At 57.6% G+C, this 20,469-nt stretch overlaps 1 protein-coding gene across 1 annotated transcript in view; it reads right to left on the bottom strand.

The window, feature by feature from the left end:
• Window positions 1–19,693, bottom strand: part of NIBAN2 (niban apoptosis regulator 2) — a 51,823-nt gene extending 32,130 nt beyond the window's left edge. Inside the window, 1 exon segment of the mRNA XM_067743243.1 lies at window positions 19,450–19,693. Within this exon segment, the coding sequence (XP_067599344.1) occupies window positions 19,450–19,504 (55 nt within the window). The 5' untranslated portion in view covers window positions 19,505–19,693.
• Window positions 19,694–20,469: the final 776 nt, after the last annotated feature.

Raw genomic sequence — 20,469 nt, 5'->3', positions numbered from 1 at the left:
CTGAGATCAAGTCCAAGCTCTCCATTGGACAGATGGGGAAACCAAGGCTGGGGGAGTGGGGAAGAGGCAGCCAGGGCCCCCCAGCCTTGTCAGTGGCCCAGCTCCTCCTGAGAGCAGCCTGGGGAGAGGAGTCTGGGGCTTCAGCACCCAGTGAGAAAAACTGCCTCTGGTCTTGGGGTTTCTGGCCTGGAACCCTCTCCCTGAGCCCACCCTCTCCGCCTGGCCATCTCCTCCCCCCGGCTTGGACGTCACCTCCTCAGGACCACCCCCGCCAGGACAGGTCCAGTGCCCCGAAGTCTCCACCACCACAGCCTTGGTGGTTTTTGCAACCACCGTGACCGTCTGTGGGGGGCAGGGGGGCGGTGGTGACACAGAGACCCAGCGCCAGGCTCACGTCTGGCCCAGACGGGTGCTCGACAAACGAGTGCTGAATAAACCACCCGCGGTGGAAGGTCACCCAGTTTCGGATGCCAAAATGGCGGCCCCGGAGGCCTGGGAGGGAGGCTGAGCAGGGTAGAGGCTAGCCGGGTCTCCCAGCACGAAGGCAGCTTTGGGGCAAGGCAGTGGGACCAGGAGGGGCCGGCCAGGATCCCTTACAAAGCTGCCTTTAAAGCTCTTCTCGGTTAGCAAATATTTAACCACGGCTCAGCGACCCAGGTCTGGTGGGAGAGCATGCTCAGAGGAAGGAGGGGGGTGGAAGGGGGGGCAAAGTGGAGGCCCAGGGAAATGCCCCACCCTCCAAAGGCAGATCGCAGATCCGCACCCGCCAGGGGCTGCCCTTCCCTTACACCTCGAGGAGGCCGCCTTAGTGGGAGGAAGTCGATTCCCATCTTGACACAAACAGAAGGAAACAAAGGCCCTCTCATCCCCTCCAGCCCCTCCCTCCCCGCCTGGCAGAGCCCAGTGTCGGCTGTGGGCACCCGACAGTTGGTGGCTTGTTCTGGGAGCCCAGACCCAGGAGTGCCTGCTCTCTGGGAACACAGACCCAAGCTGGGGCAGGTGGAGAAGGGGTGCCAAGGCCCCCCTGCAGGGGGACCGGCCCACCCACACCTGCCCTGCGCCACTTCCACTCTCATTGGTCTCCAGAGGCTGGCGTCCTGCACCAGGCCCTTCCACGGCCAAGGCCACACCCCAGGCCAACAGAGCCATGCAGGATGGAAAGGAAGGACCAGCCTCCTTAGACTGCTCACCCGCTCCACTTCGCCCGTCCTCCTGCCCCAGAGAGCCCTGGCTTGGGAGCCAGACAGACAGGACAAACCCCAGCTCCGTGGTCCGGTGCCTCACTCCGTATTCTCCTCCGTGCACTGGGGATAACCAGCTTCTCCCCCACGCCGGGCACAGAGGCGGCTGACCTGTGACGGTGATTTTGTAAACACCAACCTCCATCCCGCTCACACCCAACCCCCGTGCCTACTGACTTCTCAGCAACAACCCTCACCTGCGTGCTCTTCTTTTCTTCCTTGCCACGCCCACTGGAGATTGAGTCCTCTTAGCCTGGGGCCTGGCCATCTGTCAAAACTGCCCCCAGGCCGTGGTGCCCCTCAACACACGCCTGCTCTCCGCCCACAGTGCAGAGCGCTGAGGCTGGACCGGGCGCCTAGGGCACTCTGCCACGGCACCCTCACGCTGGCGGGTGCCCACCACAGGCCCGGACCCCTGTTTGAGAACCCACCACCAACTTTCCCCGTAGCACCCAGACTAGAGGTAGACCCTGAGATCCCAGGCAGAACTACTCGCTGCCTGAGCCCCTCCTCCACGACCAGCCTGACAGCCAGCATCACCACCCAGCCCCTCCCACCAGCCACCAAGAGGTAGGGCGCTGGGGACAGCCTGAAATCCACGTCAGTCAGCTCAGGATCAACCAAAATGGGAGCTGGGGGCAGCACCAAGGACAAGTGAGGGTCTCCGGGGCTCCACCGTGCTGGCCGAGAAAGGTTTTGTGTTGCCCTCATTCATTCATTCATTCATCAACCACGGGGCACTGGGCATTCAGGAGTGAGTTAGACAAACCCACTCCCTGTTGTCTAATGAGGGAGACAGACTGTCAACAAAACCTACAATGGGGCTGGGAGCAGCAGAAGAACCCAGAGGAGGGGCAGCTCACCCAGCCTGCAGCGTCGGGGAAGGCTTCCAGAAGGAGGCGGCACCCGAGACATGAAGGGGTGCTGGCAAGGTGGAGGAGGAGGTTTGGGCAGGGAGAGCATGCCAAGCAGAAGACACAGGAAATGCACAGATTCAGACAGGCGAGAAAATATTCATCTGTTCCACAAACATCTGAGTGCCTTCCTGTGTCGAGAAGGGCACTTCCACAGAACAGTGTAGTGTCAAGGTTCTAGAATTTGATCTCAGTTCAAATACTAACCCCACTGCTCACTGACCGTAGGACTTTGGACATGTGGCTTAATTCTCTCTGAACTTCAGTTTCCTGGGCCGTAAAAATGGGAGTAACAGTGGTACCCGCCCCACCGCATCGGGTTGTCATAAGGATTCAATGAAACGAGTAAAGCCACAGAGCCCGAGCAGATGGGGGCTTGTATCATCAATGATGATGCCTGAGTAACTGAGAGCAGTTCCACCTGCCCGAGTGTCGGTGGCCGGGGGATGAGTTGCCAGGTGGGCAGTGGGGTCTTTCACAAGCTCAGGGGTCCCACAGTGTGTCCACCCGTGCTACTGGCAATTTTCTGTGATGTGTTTCGTGCCATGAAATGGGGACCAGAAAAGCGGAATCAAAGCAGCAGCTACCCGGTCGCTCTGCAGGCCATGCAGAGGATGGGAAGGCAACACGCTTGGGGTCCGGTCTTCCTGGGCCCTTGTCCCCCAGAGGTTAACTATTCAGAAAGGAGAAGTGGACGGAGAAACATCAACGAAGATTCAGAAAGCAAACACCCAACAAACCATAAGCCACCAGACCTCGGTGAACCACAGCTCCCTCCGCTCCACGGCCCTGCAGCTGGGCAAACTCCTTGTCTCTCTGAACCTGCACTTCCCACAGGTAGCCTCACAGGGTGGACAAGGCCAAGGGCGAGGCTAGATGGGAAAGTGCTTTGAACTCCACCAGGGCGGGACCACAGTGTCTTGCTTTCCTGGTATCTTGTGTTTATATCTCTCTCTCTTTTTTCTTGTCTTATTGAATTGACTAAGACGTCCAGATCAATGCTAATGAAAATACCTCTATGGTTTCAACATCAAGTTTGCTCAGGCTTGCTCAGTATGTGACGAATGATGCTGTAAAGGGCTGAGTACCAGGTAAGGACTGTTAAGGGGAAAAAGGGAGGAGCTAGCTCAACTCCCAAAACAAAAGAGTTGGATAATTCTCAGGAAAAGAGATGCCGTGGAAAGCCAGCCATAGCCAGACTCCGGCCGAAATGGAGCCTGTTCTCAAGTGACCCACCCACGGCAGACAGGACTCCAGAAGGGGCTTTCCATCTCAGGTGCCCAGTGGTGGGACAGGTGGCCCCTATAGAGTAGGGAGCTCCCTGTCACTGGAGGTAAACAAGCAGAAGCTGGATGGCCAATTGGCAAGGAGGCTATGGAGAAGATTCTGTCCCAGGAGAGAGGTTAGCAGTAACAACACAAACAGACAGGGACTTCCCTGGAGGTCCAGTGATGGGAGACTCCACACTTCCACTGCAGGGGGCACAGGTTTGATCCCTGGTCGGGGAACCAAGATCCCGCATGCCACGAGGCTGGGCCAAAAAAAAAAAAAAGATAAAACACAGACAGACCCAGCTCTGCTACTGACCATGAACTTCCCAATTTCTTTATACATAAAATGGGGGTAAAAATAGCATACACCTCAAAGAGTTGTTGTGAGGACCAAATAAGAGAATGTGTGAGGAGTGTCTGGCGCTCTGCCTGACTGTCGGTAAGCGCCCGATAACGTCAGCTGCCATTCTAATAAGAATCAATCACTAGTGCCAGTTACTCTGGCCAAAGCCTAATGGAAAAAAGGCTGGGGGCCCCCCTGGTGGCGCAGCGGCTAGGAATCTGCCTGCCCATGCAGGGGACGTAGGTTCGAGCCCTTGCCTGGGAAGATCCCACATGCCGCGGAGCAAATAAGCCCGTGCGCCGCAACTACTGAGCCGGAGCACCTAGAGCCCGTGCTCCACAGCGGGAGAAGCCACCACAACGAGAAGCCCAGCGGGGGCTCACCCAACTAGAGAAAGCCTGTGCTCCACAACAAAGACCCAACGTAGCCAAAAATAAATAAAATAAAATAAATAAATATAAAAAAGAAAAGAAAAAAGGCTAAACACAGACACACAAATCCCGCACATTTCATTAGCCGAATGTCCTCTGACACCATCCTTTTCACTAAGTCCAAGTCAGCCTCCTTCCCAAGCTGCTGCCTCCCCCGTCCATCCCCCTGCCCATCTATCTATCTATCTTCCTATCTATCGCTCTATCCCTCCCTCCCTCCCTCCCTCCCTCTCTCTCTCTCTCCCTCTCTCTCTCTCTCTCTCTCTCTCTCTCTCTCACACACACACACACACACACACACACACACACACACACACACACAGCTGGCTCCCTGGGTCCAGAGGGAAGTGGGGTGGGAGCAGGGAGAGGGCTCAAGGCAGGGAGGGAGCAGCAGAAGGAGACCAGCCCAGGAAGGGAGGGAGAAGGAAGATGAGCCACGATGAAAATTCACTCATGTGCTCGCTGCTGGGCCAAAAGGAAACCCAATCCCAGGCTGGAATGCCAGGGACCCTCGGCACGGAGAGGCTTCATGCAGATAGAAGATGGAAAGTTTATCCAAATAACAAGACTCCAGCGGGCTGCCCTCCTGAGCCAGCAAAGGACACAGGCCCTGCCCCACCCCGGGGTCACCAGCTGCGTGTCTCCTCGGGCTCCAGCAGGCCCAGAAGGGAGGGTACAAGGGCAAATCCCCTGGGAGGCCCTGCCAGCTTCACATTCCTTGCTCCAGGTGCCTGCATGCCCCCCACCTGTGCATCATGGGAAACTCTGCTCTCGGCCAACAGGCCCACGTTCTGTGTCTGCTTCTCCGGGGGGTCAGTTGAGGGCGAGTGGGGACGGGCTCACCGTCTCCCCTGGCGGTGGTAACAGATTCCAAGTCCAGATTTCCAGGCGGTGATGCAGGGTTAAGAGTGCTGGGGCCTGGGACTTCCCTGGCGGTCCAGTGGTTAAGGCACTGCGCTGCCAACGCAGGGGGAATGGGTTCAAGCCCTGGTTGGGGAACTAAGATCCCACGTGCCACGTGGTGCGGCCAAAAGATTTAAAAAAAAAAAAAGCCCTGGGGCCTGAGTCCGGGCACCTGACCGTGACTGGGTGACCCTGGGCAAGTTCCTCACTCTCTCAGGCTCTCCAGCACGTCTGTCCAGTGAAGGGGCTGGACTCCATTGGGCTGGACCCTCAAGCCCTTCCTCAGACTGTGACTGTCCCTGACAGCCACACACCCCCATTCAGGGCAGAACCCCGTTAGTCATCAGCATAACTTTGCTTTCACAATTAACTGGTGTCTGTTTCCCCCACGAGGACAGGGACCCCGTCTGTCTCACTCATGACCTATCCCCAGCACCAAGCACAGCACGAGAACATAAAACCTGTCCCTGGCTGTGAGATTACACCAGAGCCCTCGACTCGGTCTCCCAGGCATCTTACGACACAGGAAAAGGCTGGGGTTTTCCAGAAAAGCCAGCTCAGGCCTGGGGACAGACCCTTCCCAGCCTGAGGCAGTGTTTGCCAGGGGCTCTCCATCCCAGTAGAGCGCTTCCTATACAGGTGGGGCCTCACACCTGGAGCCGGCCAGGCCAGCCCAAGGTCACACCTCAGCAGCAGAAAAGGTCACTACCCCGTCAGGCAAACCGAGCTGTCACCTAAGCTCGGATCCTCAGTTTCCTCTTCTGGCAGATTCTGTCAAATGATACAGCACCTGCAAAGGGCCTGGGAAACTGGAGCTGAGCCGGGCCTGCACTTGAGCCTGGGGTGAGGTGAAGGGACGGAGGCGGGTGTGTCTGCGGGACTCTCACCTGGGGCCGGCAGGTCACCCTGCTTCTGTGTCCCCCATTAGAGGAAGATCCCAGCCCCACGGCGGGGTGGGGGACAGATGTACCAGCACTTTGAAAAACAACCACCAAAGGGTAGTTGCACACGAGGGGCACTGCGGCCATGGCCAGCAAGTACCACGGCAAAACCAATTTCTGGGCAATTCTGGTTCCCCCAGATACCTGCGCTCTCTCGGCTCTGGGGCTCTGCAGAGCTGCCCCTCTACCTATGGCTCTTCTTTCTTCATGCCTTGGGTCTCACCTAGACATCCCCTTCCCCAACAAGCCTTCCCTGACCCTCCAAGTCTGGGTCACTGCCGCTCCCTTGGCTCCCAGAGACGCCCTCGCTCCCCACCTCGGCGGATGTTCCATGCTGGGTCCTTCCTCCCAGAAAGGGGTCCTTGGGAGGATGAGGACCATGGTTGCCTCCCCATCCGGCACCCCCAGCCCCACACACAACCTGGCACTGAGCAGGCTCTCAAACAATGCTGGGATCGATGGATTAATCCCATGGAAGTGATTAAGGCTGTCCAACCGAGCACTGCCTGCAACAACGAAAAACAGAGACAACCCAAGTGCCCAGCGATAGGCGTTGGGCTGAGCAAGTTAAAAGGCAGGCTACTGCGGCCATGATGGAATATTCTGCAGCCATCCTACATGCTTCAGGGGGACGACCAGGATGCAGATGCCCACAGCCCGCTGCCGATTTTCATCTTCTTCCTGTTACTTCTCTTTACTTTCTAGTTTTTCTTTGGTATTAGATATTGCTTGTGTAATGACAACAACCATAAAAGGGGGGGCTCTGAGGAAGCTCAGAGTTGAAAGGTGCAGCCTCCAGGGCCTGAGGAGGTGACCTTTGTTGGATGCTGGCAGGTGGGAGCCATTGTGGGTCTGAGGGGGAGGTCAGAGCTCACTACCAAGACCTGACTTAATAGCATCCTGTCGCTCGAGTCCAGCCTGCCAGGGCTCCTCTGGGAGGGAAGCCCTGACCTTGGCGGGGGCGCCGGACCCCAAGGGCAGAAACTCTCAGCTCTGAGGGTTCACTTCGTGCCAGGCGCCAGGCATGGCTTCCGTCATGAAGCTCACAACACTGCGAGGCAGTTACGCCGTCCCCACTTTACACGTGGGGAAACAGAGACACAGAGAGCTGAGGCCACAAGGCAGAGGGGGAGCCCTGAGCACTGCAGAAAGGGGGCCCCGAGCCCAGCCTTCCGCCTCACACACCTTCAGCAGCCGATGTCCAGCTCTAAGCACCCAGCGGGCCTGCGCATCACACGGGGGCCTGGGCCACGTCCTGGCCGGAGCAGTGAGTGGGGTGTCTAAGGGCTGGAGGACTGGTGGGTCACAGACCCGCCCAGCTGGATGAGAACAGCACGCTCCTCTCGCCCCACTGTTCCCACCACGCCCACCTGCACTGCCTGGCGCAGAGACTCCACGCTGGAGAAGCAATCCCCCACTTCCCGGTGTGAACCCCCCGAGTCCCATCCATCCACCCACCCCCCGGCAAAACCTCTACTGACATGTTGATCCATTTCCTTCTATATTTTTTCTACACCTGCACAGACATACATACTTGCCGACGTACAGCACATCTTCACTTTCAATGGCTATGCAGTCCCCAAGGCTGGTGGTCACTGTCCTAAAAGCCAGATGACATCCCAAGCCCTGGGAGGGCCCAGCAACAGGACCCTGGCCTGTCACAGCACCCCTCCTGGACGGACCCGTTTTCCTGACCAGGAACTGAGACACCAAGAGGGGAAGGGACTTGGGCCACTTGGAGGACTCTGGGAGAGTCCCTGGGCCACCAGGAGCCCGTTTCCTCATGTGACAGGAGGGCAAATAACAGGCATCGCTGAGAGATCGGGCGGCCGAGCTCCTCCCGGGCCTGGTGCAGGGCCCACATGGGCGAGCTCTCTCGGAGCGAGGTCATTTCATCACGATGTGCCCTCTGATAATTAGTTAATTAATGGTTGGCCGGAACCACTTGTTCAGCGCATCCCTCCAGCCAAACCTTGAGCTCTACATGGGCAGGGCCTGGGCCAGCTTGGTTTGGGTGCCACGCTCACAGTGGGCGCTCAGTCAAGGTGTGCCCCTGCGCCGGATGCACAGGGAGTCAGTCGGGGTGCCAGGACCCAGGTGTCCCATCCCCAGCCTGTCACACCAGGGCTTAGTCCCAGAGGCCCAGCGCCCAGAGAGGTCGGGAGCCAGGGGGAGGGTCAGCCCACCCAAGATCAAGTCCCTGGGCCCTGCCTCTCCCAGCCTCACCCTTGGGGCTCAAGGACAAGAACAAAAGACTCAAAGCCAGTGAGTCAGACTGAGAGGAATACACGCCAGGAGAGAGGAAGCTGCGTGTGCGCGGCTGCACGCACGCCAGGCCTGTGGTCTCAGACCAAGGTGGGGGCAAACACTCCTTCCAGACGGGCAGAGGGGAAGTCAGAACCAGCCAGGGCCGTGCCCCTGCCCACGTCTGCCCCACCCCTCCATACCCCCCAGCGCCCTCTCTGCACCCACCAGACCCTGCATCCAAATAGCTTCAGGTCCCTGTGCTGCGAGATGGAAACCTTGCAGGACATTTACTCGTTCATTCACTGCTAAGGAATTAATTTAAAGTAACAAATTTCAATTATAGCTATTGATTATTGAGCATTTACTACGCCCGGCACTGCGTTAAATGTGCATAAATGTAACTGATAAACGCACATAATGCAATTTAACCTTTACATGAAAAGCATATCCCATGTAATGAGGGAAGTAGTATTGTTATCATACCCATTTTACAGCTGGTGAAACCAAGGCCTCAAGAACCACAGTAACTGTCCTAGGGGCACCTGGCTAGTAGCCAGTGGAGCCAGCTCTGTCCCTCGAGGCCACACTGTCTGCCTCGTACTGCTCATATCACGGACAAGAACCTAGGACCACAGCCACATGAGGCACCTGGAGGAGGCCCCAACCCAGCCTGCCACGAGTGGGTCCAGGGAACAGCACTCCTGGCTGCAGGCTTAGTCCGTGGGTCCTGCAAGGCCTCTCAGGGCCTAGAACTTGGCCCAGAGGACCCCCACGAGGCTCTCGCCCAAATCTTTCATTGAACCCCGGTGGAAAATGAGGCCCAGCGTGGAGGCTAGGCCGAGCTCCCCTCCACGGCGCTGGACTCTCAGAAGCCACAAGGGGGACTCGGGAAGAGGGGAGAGGAGTCGCGGGGCTCTGCCCCTAATCACACAGGAAGTCTGCTGAGCCCCACCCTGGGGGGCTCCAGGCCTGACTGCGGCCCGGCCCCCAGCCTGCAGGGCAGGCCCCAGAAGCACCTCCTCTCAGATTCTGCCACAATTTCAACAGGAAAACAGGAAAGCTGAGCTGGGTGGCCTGCTACAGCCCAACTCGGAGTGGAGGTTTGTCTCCCAGGAGCAGGCAGGCCTGAGAAAGTAACACTTCTGCCCCGAGAAAGAGGCCTCACCTCTGGCCACAAAGACTCAGGTCAGCATGAGAGAAAGGGCTCGCTGTGTTCAGCCACTCAGCCCAAATCGTGTCCCACCCCGTGCCCCCCGGCCACCCTCCTTGAGAGATGGAATTGCCCCCATTTTCGAGACGGGGGAACTGAGGCCCAGAGAGGGGAAGCCCCCTGCTCAAAGCCCCACAGTGAGCCGTGACTGTGCTGAGCAGAGCCCGGAGGGCTGCCCTCGGCCGGGCTGAGCAGTGGTCGTCCTGGGGGATCAGGCCTCTCCCCGCTCCTTTTCCTGGCAGCCTGAAACATGGCAGTGGGGGTGGAGGGGAAGGTAGCTTGGCTTTTTTTTTAATCCTCCACAACACCTAGCTGTCTGCATGTGGACAGGCCTGGGCTGTCTCCTCAGACACAGGCCTATCTGTGAGGCCAGCACAGGGCCGCTTCTCTCATAGAGGGTTTGTTTGTTTACTCAGTTTTCAAAATTATAACCTTCACAGCCCCACCCGGGCCCATCCCTCCTTCCTGACCAGGCTTCGCTGTCTGGGGTGTCCAGGAATGGAAAGGGCCCCGGGTTCCTGTCCCAGGTCTGCAGCCTCTGAGACCCTGGGAATGTCCTTTCCTCTTTCTGGGCCTCAGTTTACTCACTTACGAAATGGAGGAGGGGATTGGTCAGATGACTGCGAAGGGTCCTTCCTGGCGAGCAGGGAGGTCTGGGCCAGAAAAGGAAAGCAGCCACGGCCCATCAGCGAGCTCCAAACTCAGGGCAAGGGGGATCTGCGGCCTGAGCAGGCCAGGCCGCGAGCGAACCTTCCATGCTAACCGCAGCTCCGCAGCCCAGCGGGGCCCAGACTCCCCAAAGCTTCAGCCCTGTTCTCTTTTCTCCCCTTCCCACTCCTCTCCAGCGAACACTTCCAAAAAAACAAACAAAAAACAAAAACAGTAACAGAACTGCAATTGTCAGCCCACTCCCCTCTGGAGGTCCCATCACTCCTAAAACCCCTGGCGGGCAACTGACACTGCTCCCCCAAGGACTCCCCCAAGGACTCACTGCTCCCCCAAGGACTCAGCTAAATGGAACTGCCACTTACCCAGCGGGTTCCATGTGCCAGGAGCAACTGCCTCCCAGAATCTTCACATGCCCCAGAGGCAGGGATCACCTTCCCGTTTTACTGAAGGCGGAGAGTAACTTGCCCAAGGCCACAGGGCCTTTGCTGGCAGAAGCCAGTTGCCTCCTGGTCAAGGCCAGACATGCTGCCCCTTGAGTTGGGCTGACCAGATTTAAAACCAATATGCACTTTAGAAAACATAAAGATCCACTGTCTTTGTAACAGAAACCACATTGCGTTCAGCTTCATGGAAGCGTCTTGGATGGCATGAGTCCCGTGAGATCAGGGCTCGCGTCACAGCTTCATCCCCACCACCCAGCTCAGGCCCAGCACAAGACAGTTTTCAGAGTGGGCTCTTTCCCTCCACAACAAGATGGCATCACACAATAAATAATTGCTGGGGCTTCCCTGGTGGCGCAGTGGTTGAGAGTCTGCCTGCCGATGCAGGGGACATGGGTTCGTGCCCCGGTCCGGGAAGATCCCACATGCCGCGGAGCGGCTGGGCCCGTGAGCCATGGCTGCTGAGCCTGCACATCCGGAGCCTGTGCTCCACAACGGGAGAGGCCACAGCAGTGAGAGGCCCACGTACCACAAAATAAATAAATAAATAATTGCTGGCCACCTGCTCTGTGCTTTCAACACAGCCCAAAGCCTACAGGCTCCCAAGAGGTCAGAGCCAGGAGGGTACTAGAGATTGTGCTAGTGCCCCATTGCACAGATTGGCAAAACAGGGCCAGAGAGGAAGAAGGGCTTGCCAGAGGTCACCTGGCACCAGCCCTGAGACTCTTGCCTCCCAGGCTGCACCCATAAATGGCTCCCGGCAGGTGGGAAGGATTAGAGGCAGGTAAATAAAGCACAAGAGGGTGAGTAGCTTCCTGCCCAAGGGACTCCTATTCTAGAAGATTCTGGCTTCACAAACTTGGCTGGACACAAACAGCTCTGTCAGGCGTGGGGAGGAAGGACAGCAGCTGCGGCTGGCTTGGCCACAGATGTGTGGGTGGGAAAGTGGGGTTCACAGTTTCCAAACCACAATTCATTTTTCCTCTGCCCCTCCTGGGTGCCTGGTTACCCACTGGAGCCCCTGGCCCTGCAGGTGGACCCTGCACCCTGGCCCATGCCCTGCACTTTCGTTCCCCTGAGAGGAAGGACTCCCTCGGCCAGTGTCCTATCAAGGGTGATGCGCAACAGTAATGACTGGTCATCACAGGAGCCAGCACTTCCCACATTATCTCGCTGATCCCTCACAATAACCGAGCGCATCTGGGCTACCTTAGGCCCACTTTACAGATGAGGAACCTGAGGCCAGGGGAAGGGGCAGTTGAGACAAGATCTCGAAGCCGGGTCCCCAGAATCCAGGCCCGCCCTCTTTCTACTCTGCCCCTGGAAGCAAAGGTTCTCATACTCAGCTGCTGTGGAAGGGAGTGAGTCTCCTGTCATCAAAGGAATGGGAACAGGGGGAGCTAGGACCCCTGGCTACCTCAATAAAACAGCCTATGGGGGGTCCATCAATCCCGCAGGCCAAGAACAGGCACCAGATCTTCCCAACCTCACACATCACCATCACCAAGGCCTGGTTGCTCCATCACCCCTACACACACACGTCCCCTGACTGTACCCCATCCGCACTGGTTTGGGCCCCTCTCACCACGGGGCTCCCCTCTCACCCACCCTCCTAGGCCTCCCCAGGACACTCAGGACAAAGTCCCCTCTTCTCTAGGGCCAGCCTATGTGGCTCTCTCCTCTTCACCCCATCCCCCCCCCTCAGCCACTGGGCCAGTTCCCCTCTCACACTTTCCTGCTGAAGATCCCCCCCCCCGCCCCCCGCCTCGAGAACACTCCTCACCCTGAAGAGGGACAGCCAGCCAGCCAGCGCCACATGGGCAGAGGCTGCGTCAGAGTTCGGGTATCAGTGTGTCCCTGGTGTCTAGCACAGTGCCTGGCACACAGTAGGAGCTCAGTAACTACTGACTGAATGAATAAAAGGATGACCAAGTGTGTCTGAGGCAAGAGCTCATCACATGCCTGTGGGCTCTCACAGGCATGCAGATGGCGACCCTCTCCCTCAGCTTCTTACATCCAAACCCACCCAGCCCTGCCTTTAGAAGGTACCTAAGACCACTAGGAAAAGGTTTTCAGAGACAGAGAACTCCCATAAGTAGATACTGGTCTTAGGGGGTCACAGATGGGAAGAAAAGGCACGGAGAGGCATAGCCATTGGTTCAGAGTCACACAGCAAAAAGTCAACAGGACCAGGCTCGAGACCCAGATCAAGCAAATAATTCTGGACACGTGGCCAGGCAAGGCGGGGTGTGTTCCTATCTGTCTTTTGCCCCTTCATTCCTGGGCCCTGCCCAACATCGGACACAGAGTAGGTAATGCCGTTGACTGACTCTCCTGTGTGACCACAGCCCGTCTCACCACCCTCCAGGTGCCTGCTGACCGCTGCAGATGTCCAGGGCCACAGGTTGGTGCTCCTCAACCTGGGGCATGCCAACTTCCTGGAACACATGGCAGGGGTCTGGGTGCCTGAGGCTACAGGACAGACCTGGCCCATCTCCCTCCAGGTGGTGTCCCGGAGCTACCACGCGCTGCGCTCTCACCACTCACCAGCCCCGTGCTGCACCGCGCAGGGGCTGTCACTCCTGATTCTACGCCCTCAGAAGCCAGCACTCTCATCCTCTTTAACGGAAGGAAGACACTGAGGCTCAGAGAGGGTGGCCAACCTGTCCTCAAACACCGTCGAGTGGCAAAGCTCGGACTCGCACCCAAGCAGCTGAGCGCACAGCCTTGCCCAGACCTCTGGACTCCCTGCTTCCTTCTAACTTACCATCCACTGTGTCACCAGGCTGGTCCCTTCACCTCTGTGGGCCAGAGGTAGCACATCTCCAAACCGAGATGGTTCCCAGGGGTGGAACCAGCTGCCCTGGAGAGATGGGCACTTCCTGTTCTTCCAGTTTTAAAATCTGGGAGATCAGAAGATTGCAGTGTTCCATGACTCAGGCCCTAAGATTCTATCAGAAGAGGGGCATGGCTCTGCTCCACCCTCGAGGGTTTTAAACTTAGGCATCTGCCTTCATGTTTCCTTCAAACTCTGCCCAGCACCTTCGACAGAAAACCCTTCTTCCTCCGCAGGGAAGTCGGTGGGGGTGGGGCAGGGGAAGGAAAAGCAGCTCAGGAATTTCTGTGACCGACCGCAGGAGGATGCTACAAGGAGACCAGGGCTGGAGTGAGTCACGAGCTCTGCCTGCGGAGGAGGACGGGGCGCCGGCAGGAGGGCAGGACTGGCCAAAGGCAGACTTGAGTCCAGCCGAGTAAAGACGGGAGGACAGATGTGTGCAACCCAGTCTCTGACACATGCCGCTCTTCCCACTCGGCCCCTGCCACTAACCTGCTCGGCCCCCGCACCCCTAACCACTGGCCTGTAAAATGCTGGGGAGGGAGGCGGAGGGTGCAGATGCAGAGAAACAAAGGAAGGCTTGGCACAGAGTAAGTGCTCCGTTAAGCGATGGCTAATCTTACAGGTTCAGAGCCGGGAGCAGTGCAGTCCATCAACTACCATCCTCAGGCAGGAGACAAATCAGTGGACTCCCTGCAGGCTGCAGGCTGGGGAAGCGGCAGGACCTACGTGGTCACACCCAGACGCCACGGGCATCAGTCCGTGTCCCCAGCTCACCGGCAGCTCCTCTGAGCAGGTTCCCAAAGAAAGATGCTCAGAGGTGTCCGGGCCTCCCAGGAACGGGCCTTCCTTGAAATGTCCAGGTTGGTGGAAGCAGGCTGGGGGGAGGGGAGGGGGCGTAGGGCAAGAGGATGAGTCTGTCTTCAGCAGGGAAGCTGACGAGAGCGGGAAAGGAAACAAACACAGTGACTCAGTTTGCCCCTGAAAACCACCTCTTTGGTCACAGTGGAGTATGGCAACGTCCTACATTAGGGGAAAGGCTAAGAAAAATGTCTGCATGGACGGCCTCAGGTGGAACAGATGTAGCTTTGGAGGACGCTTCCAGGGAGGGTCTGATGACCTGGGAGCGGTGTTTACTATGAATTGTTTAGTGCAAGGAGCGAGGCACAAACTGAGTCATGGCCTCAGCGACGTGTAAAACACAGAAGGGAAATACCACGAAAGAATAAAGTTATTGCAGGATGGTGGTGAGTGACTCCTAACCCTCGCTCCTCAGGCGGCAGGAAGGGAGGCCCATGGCCCAGTTTGGGTTTAGAAAGGTCTCTTTGGCAGCGTGTGTGGGAAGGATGGAGGGGTGAGATGGGAGGCAGCTCTGAGCAGGCGAGTCCGGAGCTCAGGCCCCAGCAGTGGGAAAGGAACAGACAAGTGGAGGCTGGATGGAGGGGGAGGGCAGGGTCAACGCCAACAAAAGCACGTTATGTAAGACGACACAAGAGCAGGGCAGAATCCCCAGACGCTTTACCCCCAGGGGCTGACCCAGACCTTGGCTAAGGGCAGCAGCGAAGGGGGTGGTGGTGGAGCACTGCTTCCGGCAGATGCCGGGCTCCCTGAAAAGCCCACGGCTGCATCCAGGAAGCCACACACCTCGGTGGGGGGGTGGCCAAAGGCAGACCCTCCACCCCTAAACTCCTGGGACCTTCAACCACTGCCCGAATGAGGAAAGGCAGTTTTTTAAAATCAACTTGGAGGAAAGATATTAATTATTCTGTTCAATAAATTAAAAAGATACCCCCTTTTTCATATCTGGTTGTCAAAAGGGGTGATAATACTTGGTACTGAAGTACCACATGCTGTCAGGAGAGAGTGTCAAATGTTTACAGCCTTTTCAGAGGCTCTGTGTCAACACATCAAAACGTGACCCAGGAGTTCCATTTTGAGGCCACTCTGACACCGGAACCTGGTGCAGGATATGTGCAAGGAGGTTCAGGCAGCACCGTGATTACTAGCAAAACACTGGAAACAACCCAACGTCGGTTAACAGGGGTCTGGGTAAATAAACCTTGCCACGCACAGAAAGAAACCCACCCACAGAAGAAGGCAGACTCACGTGTTCTGACATGGAAGGGTATCCACAATATACTGAGTGAAACAAGTCAAACCACAGAAACATATAATTGCACCTCTTTTTATAAAGAGTTAAATGTGTATGTACACAGATGGGCGTTTGGAAACAGTGACACACCAATCTTGAGGGATTTCTTCTGGGCAGTGGGATTGAAGGGAGGGAAGATGAAAGCTCTGCTTTTTTCATTTTCCACTCCCACATTGCTTGCGTGTGTGTTACTTTTGCAATCAGACGACATTAGCAGTGTTGCCTAGAGTTGGGAAGGACTGAGGGGGAAGCGAGGGTGACTACTAATGGGTGGAGAGTTTCTCTGATGGGTGACGTAATGTTCTAAAATCGATTGTGGGGAAGGTTGCACAACTGTGTGAATATACAAAAAAACCATTGAATGGTACACTTTAAGTGGGTGAATTGGCTGGCAGGTGAATTGCATTTCAATAAAGCTGGTATTTAAAAAAAGAATTAGCAAGGGGAAAGGTGAGGCCGGCAGAAGGGAGGAGCACAGGCCCTGGCAAACTTCTGTACTAGCGCTCTAGGGTAATAAACCTTAAGGGCACTGTGTGTATGTGTGTGTGCCGGGGGGGGGGCGGTTCCTTGGCCCCCACAATTTCATCTTGATCAACAGAATTTCTGGAGCAATGATTGAGTCTTTCAAGTCCGTCCTTGAGGCAGAGCCCCCATCCCCCTGACCCACACCAAGCAGGGCCAGGTTTCCTGCTAAGGGCACGGCACCCAGCCCCTACTTGCATACCTCGAGCAACAGTGAGCTCACTCCCTCACCTGCTCCATCCTGGTTTACGTGGCTCAGACCATATGCAAAGAACCCCTCTTACAGCACTGATAGAAGCCAGTGGGCGCTTCCACTCTTGTTCTTGTCCTGGCCTCTGTGCCAGGTAGAAGGTGTGAGTTGGCCTAACCCTACCCCCCACCTCTCCACGTCTTAGTTCTTTCCTTGTCATATGGGTCCTCCCCTCACTGCTCTCTGGACCCACGCCAGATAGCCCACAGCCATCTCACACATATGCCAACACAGAAGGTAATCAAGGTTTCTAAAAACCCAGGTGGATTCTTGCATCCCAGAAACCAGCATCAACCCTGACCCCAGGGACTGGACAAACCTCAGAGAAACAGGACCTAAACCACAGCTACAGTTGCTTGCTTCAAACTCCAAACACCTGGTCACTCTCAAGAACAGAGAGTAAAGAACAATCTCAATAATAATGGCAGTTGTTTGCTAAGTACTTACTATGCCCCAAGCACTGGGCCAGGTTTCATTATTCCCATTCTACAGATAAGAGCACTTGAGATTCAGATTCTGGCCCAAGGTCATGCCAGTTAACATGCTGTGGAGTCAGTGTTGGGACCTTGAGGGGCTCAAATCTGAGGAGATTTGTGGGGAAACTTTGGGATGGTTAGGCCCTCAGAGCTGGAAGGGACTATGGCCCACAGGGAAGACACCCTTTCAGTCACAGTAAGAAACAGATTGAAGAGAGTTAAGTAAGCGGCTGCCTTAGGTTACGCAGGCCTCCTGGCTCCCAGGCCAGGGTTCTTCCTCCACACAAACTCCCTCATGAAAGAAGGAAGAGAATCATCCTGCCACTAGCCCCACGGGGCCGCTGGTGTGAGAACAAGCCCCTGCTTGCCAGGAGCTTTGAAATCTCAGGATGAAAGACGCCGTGATGGCAAAACAGCACCATGGCAGGAGCGCGCCTGACCCCTGCCAGGACTTGCAGGCTGGCACTCACCTGCTCACCTCCTCAAGGCGGGTGCAAATCTCGGGAAGCCACTGGCCAAGCCACAGAACCCAACCAGGCTCAGAGCACAGCTGACTTCGCTATGGGGCGGCCCTGGGTCCCTGGGTCGGAAGGGCTCTGGAATTTTAATTGTCCTGCGGGAAAGTGCTAGCTGCTCTAGCTGCTCCGTGGGGGGGTGAGGACAATGCGAGGATCGCTGGAGGGGGCAAAGCACACCCCCATTCCCCACAACAGAGATATCCAAGGCAGCTCCCTTCTGTGGGAGGGGGCTGGAGGCTCGCTGGTTTCCTCCCCTCCCACTCGGCACTGCAGGAGCCCCCTCAGGTGAGTCTGGACCAGGAATTTGAGGCATTTAAGAAGGGTTATTAATAGCACTGAAGTATTGAGAAGAAAGAGGCCAGCAGGCTCTGAGTGCGCACAGCCCTCTTCCACCAACTTGGCATCCACAAAACAAACCCAGCCCTGTCCAAGAGAGGACACTTCACCTTCTGTGGCCTCAGTCTCCTCTCCTGTGAAGTGGCAGTTCTCAGCCCAGGAGGCGGGAAGAGGGGGAGAGCCAGAGCTGGGTGTGGAGGGAGGAAAAACCCCACCAAAGAAGGCGCAGCACACCCCAACCAGGCCGGGTGAGGGGCCCCAACAGGAGGTCGTGAATGGATGGACTGTTACAGAGGCCCAGGAGGCTGCCACCAACAGGGAGGGGAAAGGAAGACTCCGCCCAGGCCTTCCTCCTCCCAGAGTCCAGGCCTGTCCTACAAGCAAGTATTCCAGGACTTAACCCCCTGCTGGTCTGACGCTGGAGAGGGTCTGACTCATTTCTTCATCACCCTCACCACTGGCCCCGGGCCCAGGCCTGGCACAAAGGGGAATTTCAGGTCGTGAGCCCAGAACCACAGTCACAGGACAAACCTTTGTGCCCAGCTGGGGTGGGAACCCGGCGTTAAGGGACCCCTGGTTTCTGTTCTCCAGGGGTCTGAGTGGCAGAACTCAGCTTCTGAAACTCTAGAGAACTGCAGGACACGTCATGATAAGTGTAGGCGGACACTGTGCTCTGGGTCCACCAGACAGAGAAAGGCAGATTCAACCAAGAGGAACGGCCTCCTCTTTCCATAGGCTTCCCCCTCCATCCTACATGGACCAGCACCCCACGCACTGGGGTCTCCTCTATGCCAGGCTGTGCTAAGCAAGCTATGTGAATTAGCTCACTTAAGTCTATTAATAAGGAAGAAATCATTCACCCTATTTCGAAGAGAAGAAAACTGTGAGGGGCCAGGACATTAGGAGACTTGTCCAAGATCTCATGGCTGGGAAACAGATGCTGGGGTTCCACCCAGGCAGCCTCACGCAGAACTGAGTTTCCCAGGCAGCCAGAGGGTCTCACCCTCTCTCTCCACTCTCTGAGTTTTGGGGAGGAGGAACCCAGGACCCTGCTGCAGTCCCTGGGCTTCCCCAGGGAGGGGGGAGGGGGCAGCTGCCCTTCTGAGAAGTGGCCACTGTGCAGAGACGGCTGAAGGAGGGGGCTGAGGAGGCTGGGCTCCGGTCCTGACCAGCCCCCTAAACAAGCTGGCAGCAGAAGCACCCTGCTGTGCCGGAGTCCAAGGACAGGGATTCTGACCCACCGCTCCTGTGTATCCCATCTATCCTAAGCCCACTCCCCAGGCTCAGTCTCAGGCCTTGATGGGCCAATCCCCTAGAAGCCTCGACCACGTGTACTGGGGCTGGGGCCAGGGCGAGTGGGGGACTCGGACAGCTAGGGAAGGTCAGGACACGCTGGCCGAGTGGGCCTGGACCGCTTCCGGGCGGGGATACCCAAGGTTAAGGGGAGGCTGCGACCCCTCCCATAGCTCGACTGCGGTAGTGAGTTGGGGGATCCGACGAGACCGGGCTCCAAAGGGTGGGTGGGAGTTCGAGTCCCCCCAGGAGGGGGAAGGGCGGCCTCAGAAGGGGCCGGGAAGGGGCGCTCAGACGTAGAAGAAACAAGCTTGGACAACAGTCTTGGTCCCCCAGCCACTCCCGCCCTGCCCGGGGCCTGACTCTCCCGAGACCCCAGCAGGCTGGCCGGGATGGAGGCGTGGCCGGGGGCTCCCCGCCGGACCCCCTGCGCGCGCTGCGCTGCGCGGTACTCACCTGCGATGTGCTGGCGCCTGGCGTCGTCCAGGTGCGTGGACAGCACGTCCCCCATGGTGCGTAAAAGCCGCGGCCCGATCCGGCCGCCGCCTGCCGCTGCCCGCGCTGCTCAGACGGGCGCCACTGGCGCCATGGAGCCGACCAGCCCTGCTCCCGCCGCTCCTGCCACCCCTGGCTGCGGCCTCGCCCGGCTCGCGCTTCGGCTCTAGCAGCGTCAGTCCGCGGACCGCCTCCGCCTCGCGCCCCAGCCCGTGGCCCAGCAGCCCTACCGCGCCCGCCCCGCCCCGCCAGGCCACGCCCCCGGAGCTGAGCCCCGCCCCCTCGTCGGTGGCTGGCAGGCTGGCGGGCTGGAGGGCTGGCGGGCTGGCTGGCGGGCGGGGCAGGGGGCCGGGGATGCCGGGACCGCCCGCAAGACGGAAACAAAGAGAAGGTCGGAGAAAGGGAGACCGAGGAGAGACGCAGAGGGAGGCGCACCGGACCGTGATCAAAACGAAGAAAGAGATGGGGCTGGTGGGGGCATCGGAAAGGACGGGAGTGTCTGGGGTGCTCCAGCCTGAGTGTCACCCCCTCCCCGACCCGCTTGGGAAGAGAATCACGCCGAGAAGGACGTAGGGGACCGGTAGGCGACGCCTAGGCGCACTCCTCCCGCCCCTGCTCCCCTGCCCCCAGCCCCGCCCGCCGCCGCCAGCCCTCAGGAAGTTCCCTGGCCTTGATCCGACCTGCCCCAGAAGGTGTGCCCTCCTGTCTTGCACAATAGTGCAGGGAAAAGGGAGGTGGCAGGCAAGGCTCCGGCCCAAAGGCACCCCTGGTCCCAGTGCCAGGCGGACATTCTTCAGGCTCGGCATATGGGTACTTCAGTTGGGAAGTGGTTTGTGAGACAGGGCAAGTTAGAAATAGAAAAAAAAAAAAGTACTTTACAGTTTGTAAAAGACTCAGATTCAAAACCCACGGACCAGCATGGACTTTGGGTACCGGGCCTGCGGGGCTGGGCATTGATTGGGTCACATGTAGCAGGGGAAT

The sequence above is a fragment of the Pseudorca crassidens genome, chromosome 7, assembly GCF_039906515.1.
Source record: "Pseudorca crassidens isolate mPseCra1 chromosome 7, mPseCra1.hap1, whole genome shotgun sequence".
NCBI classification, from domain to species: domain Eukaryota; kingdom Metazoa; phylum Chordata; class Mammalia; order Artiodactyla; family Delphinidae; genus Pseudorca; species Pseudorca crassidens.
Note: the sequence above shows the minus strand (reverse complement) of the source record. Positions and strands in the feature narration are given on the sequence as shown.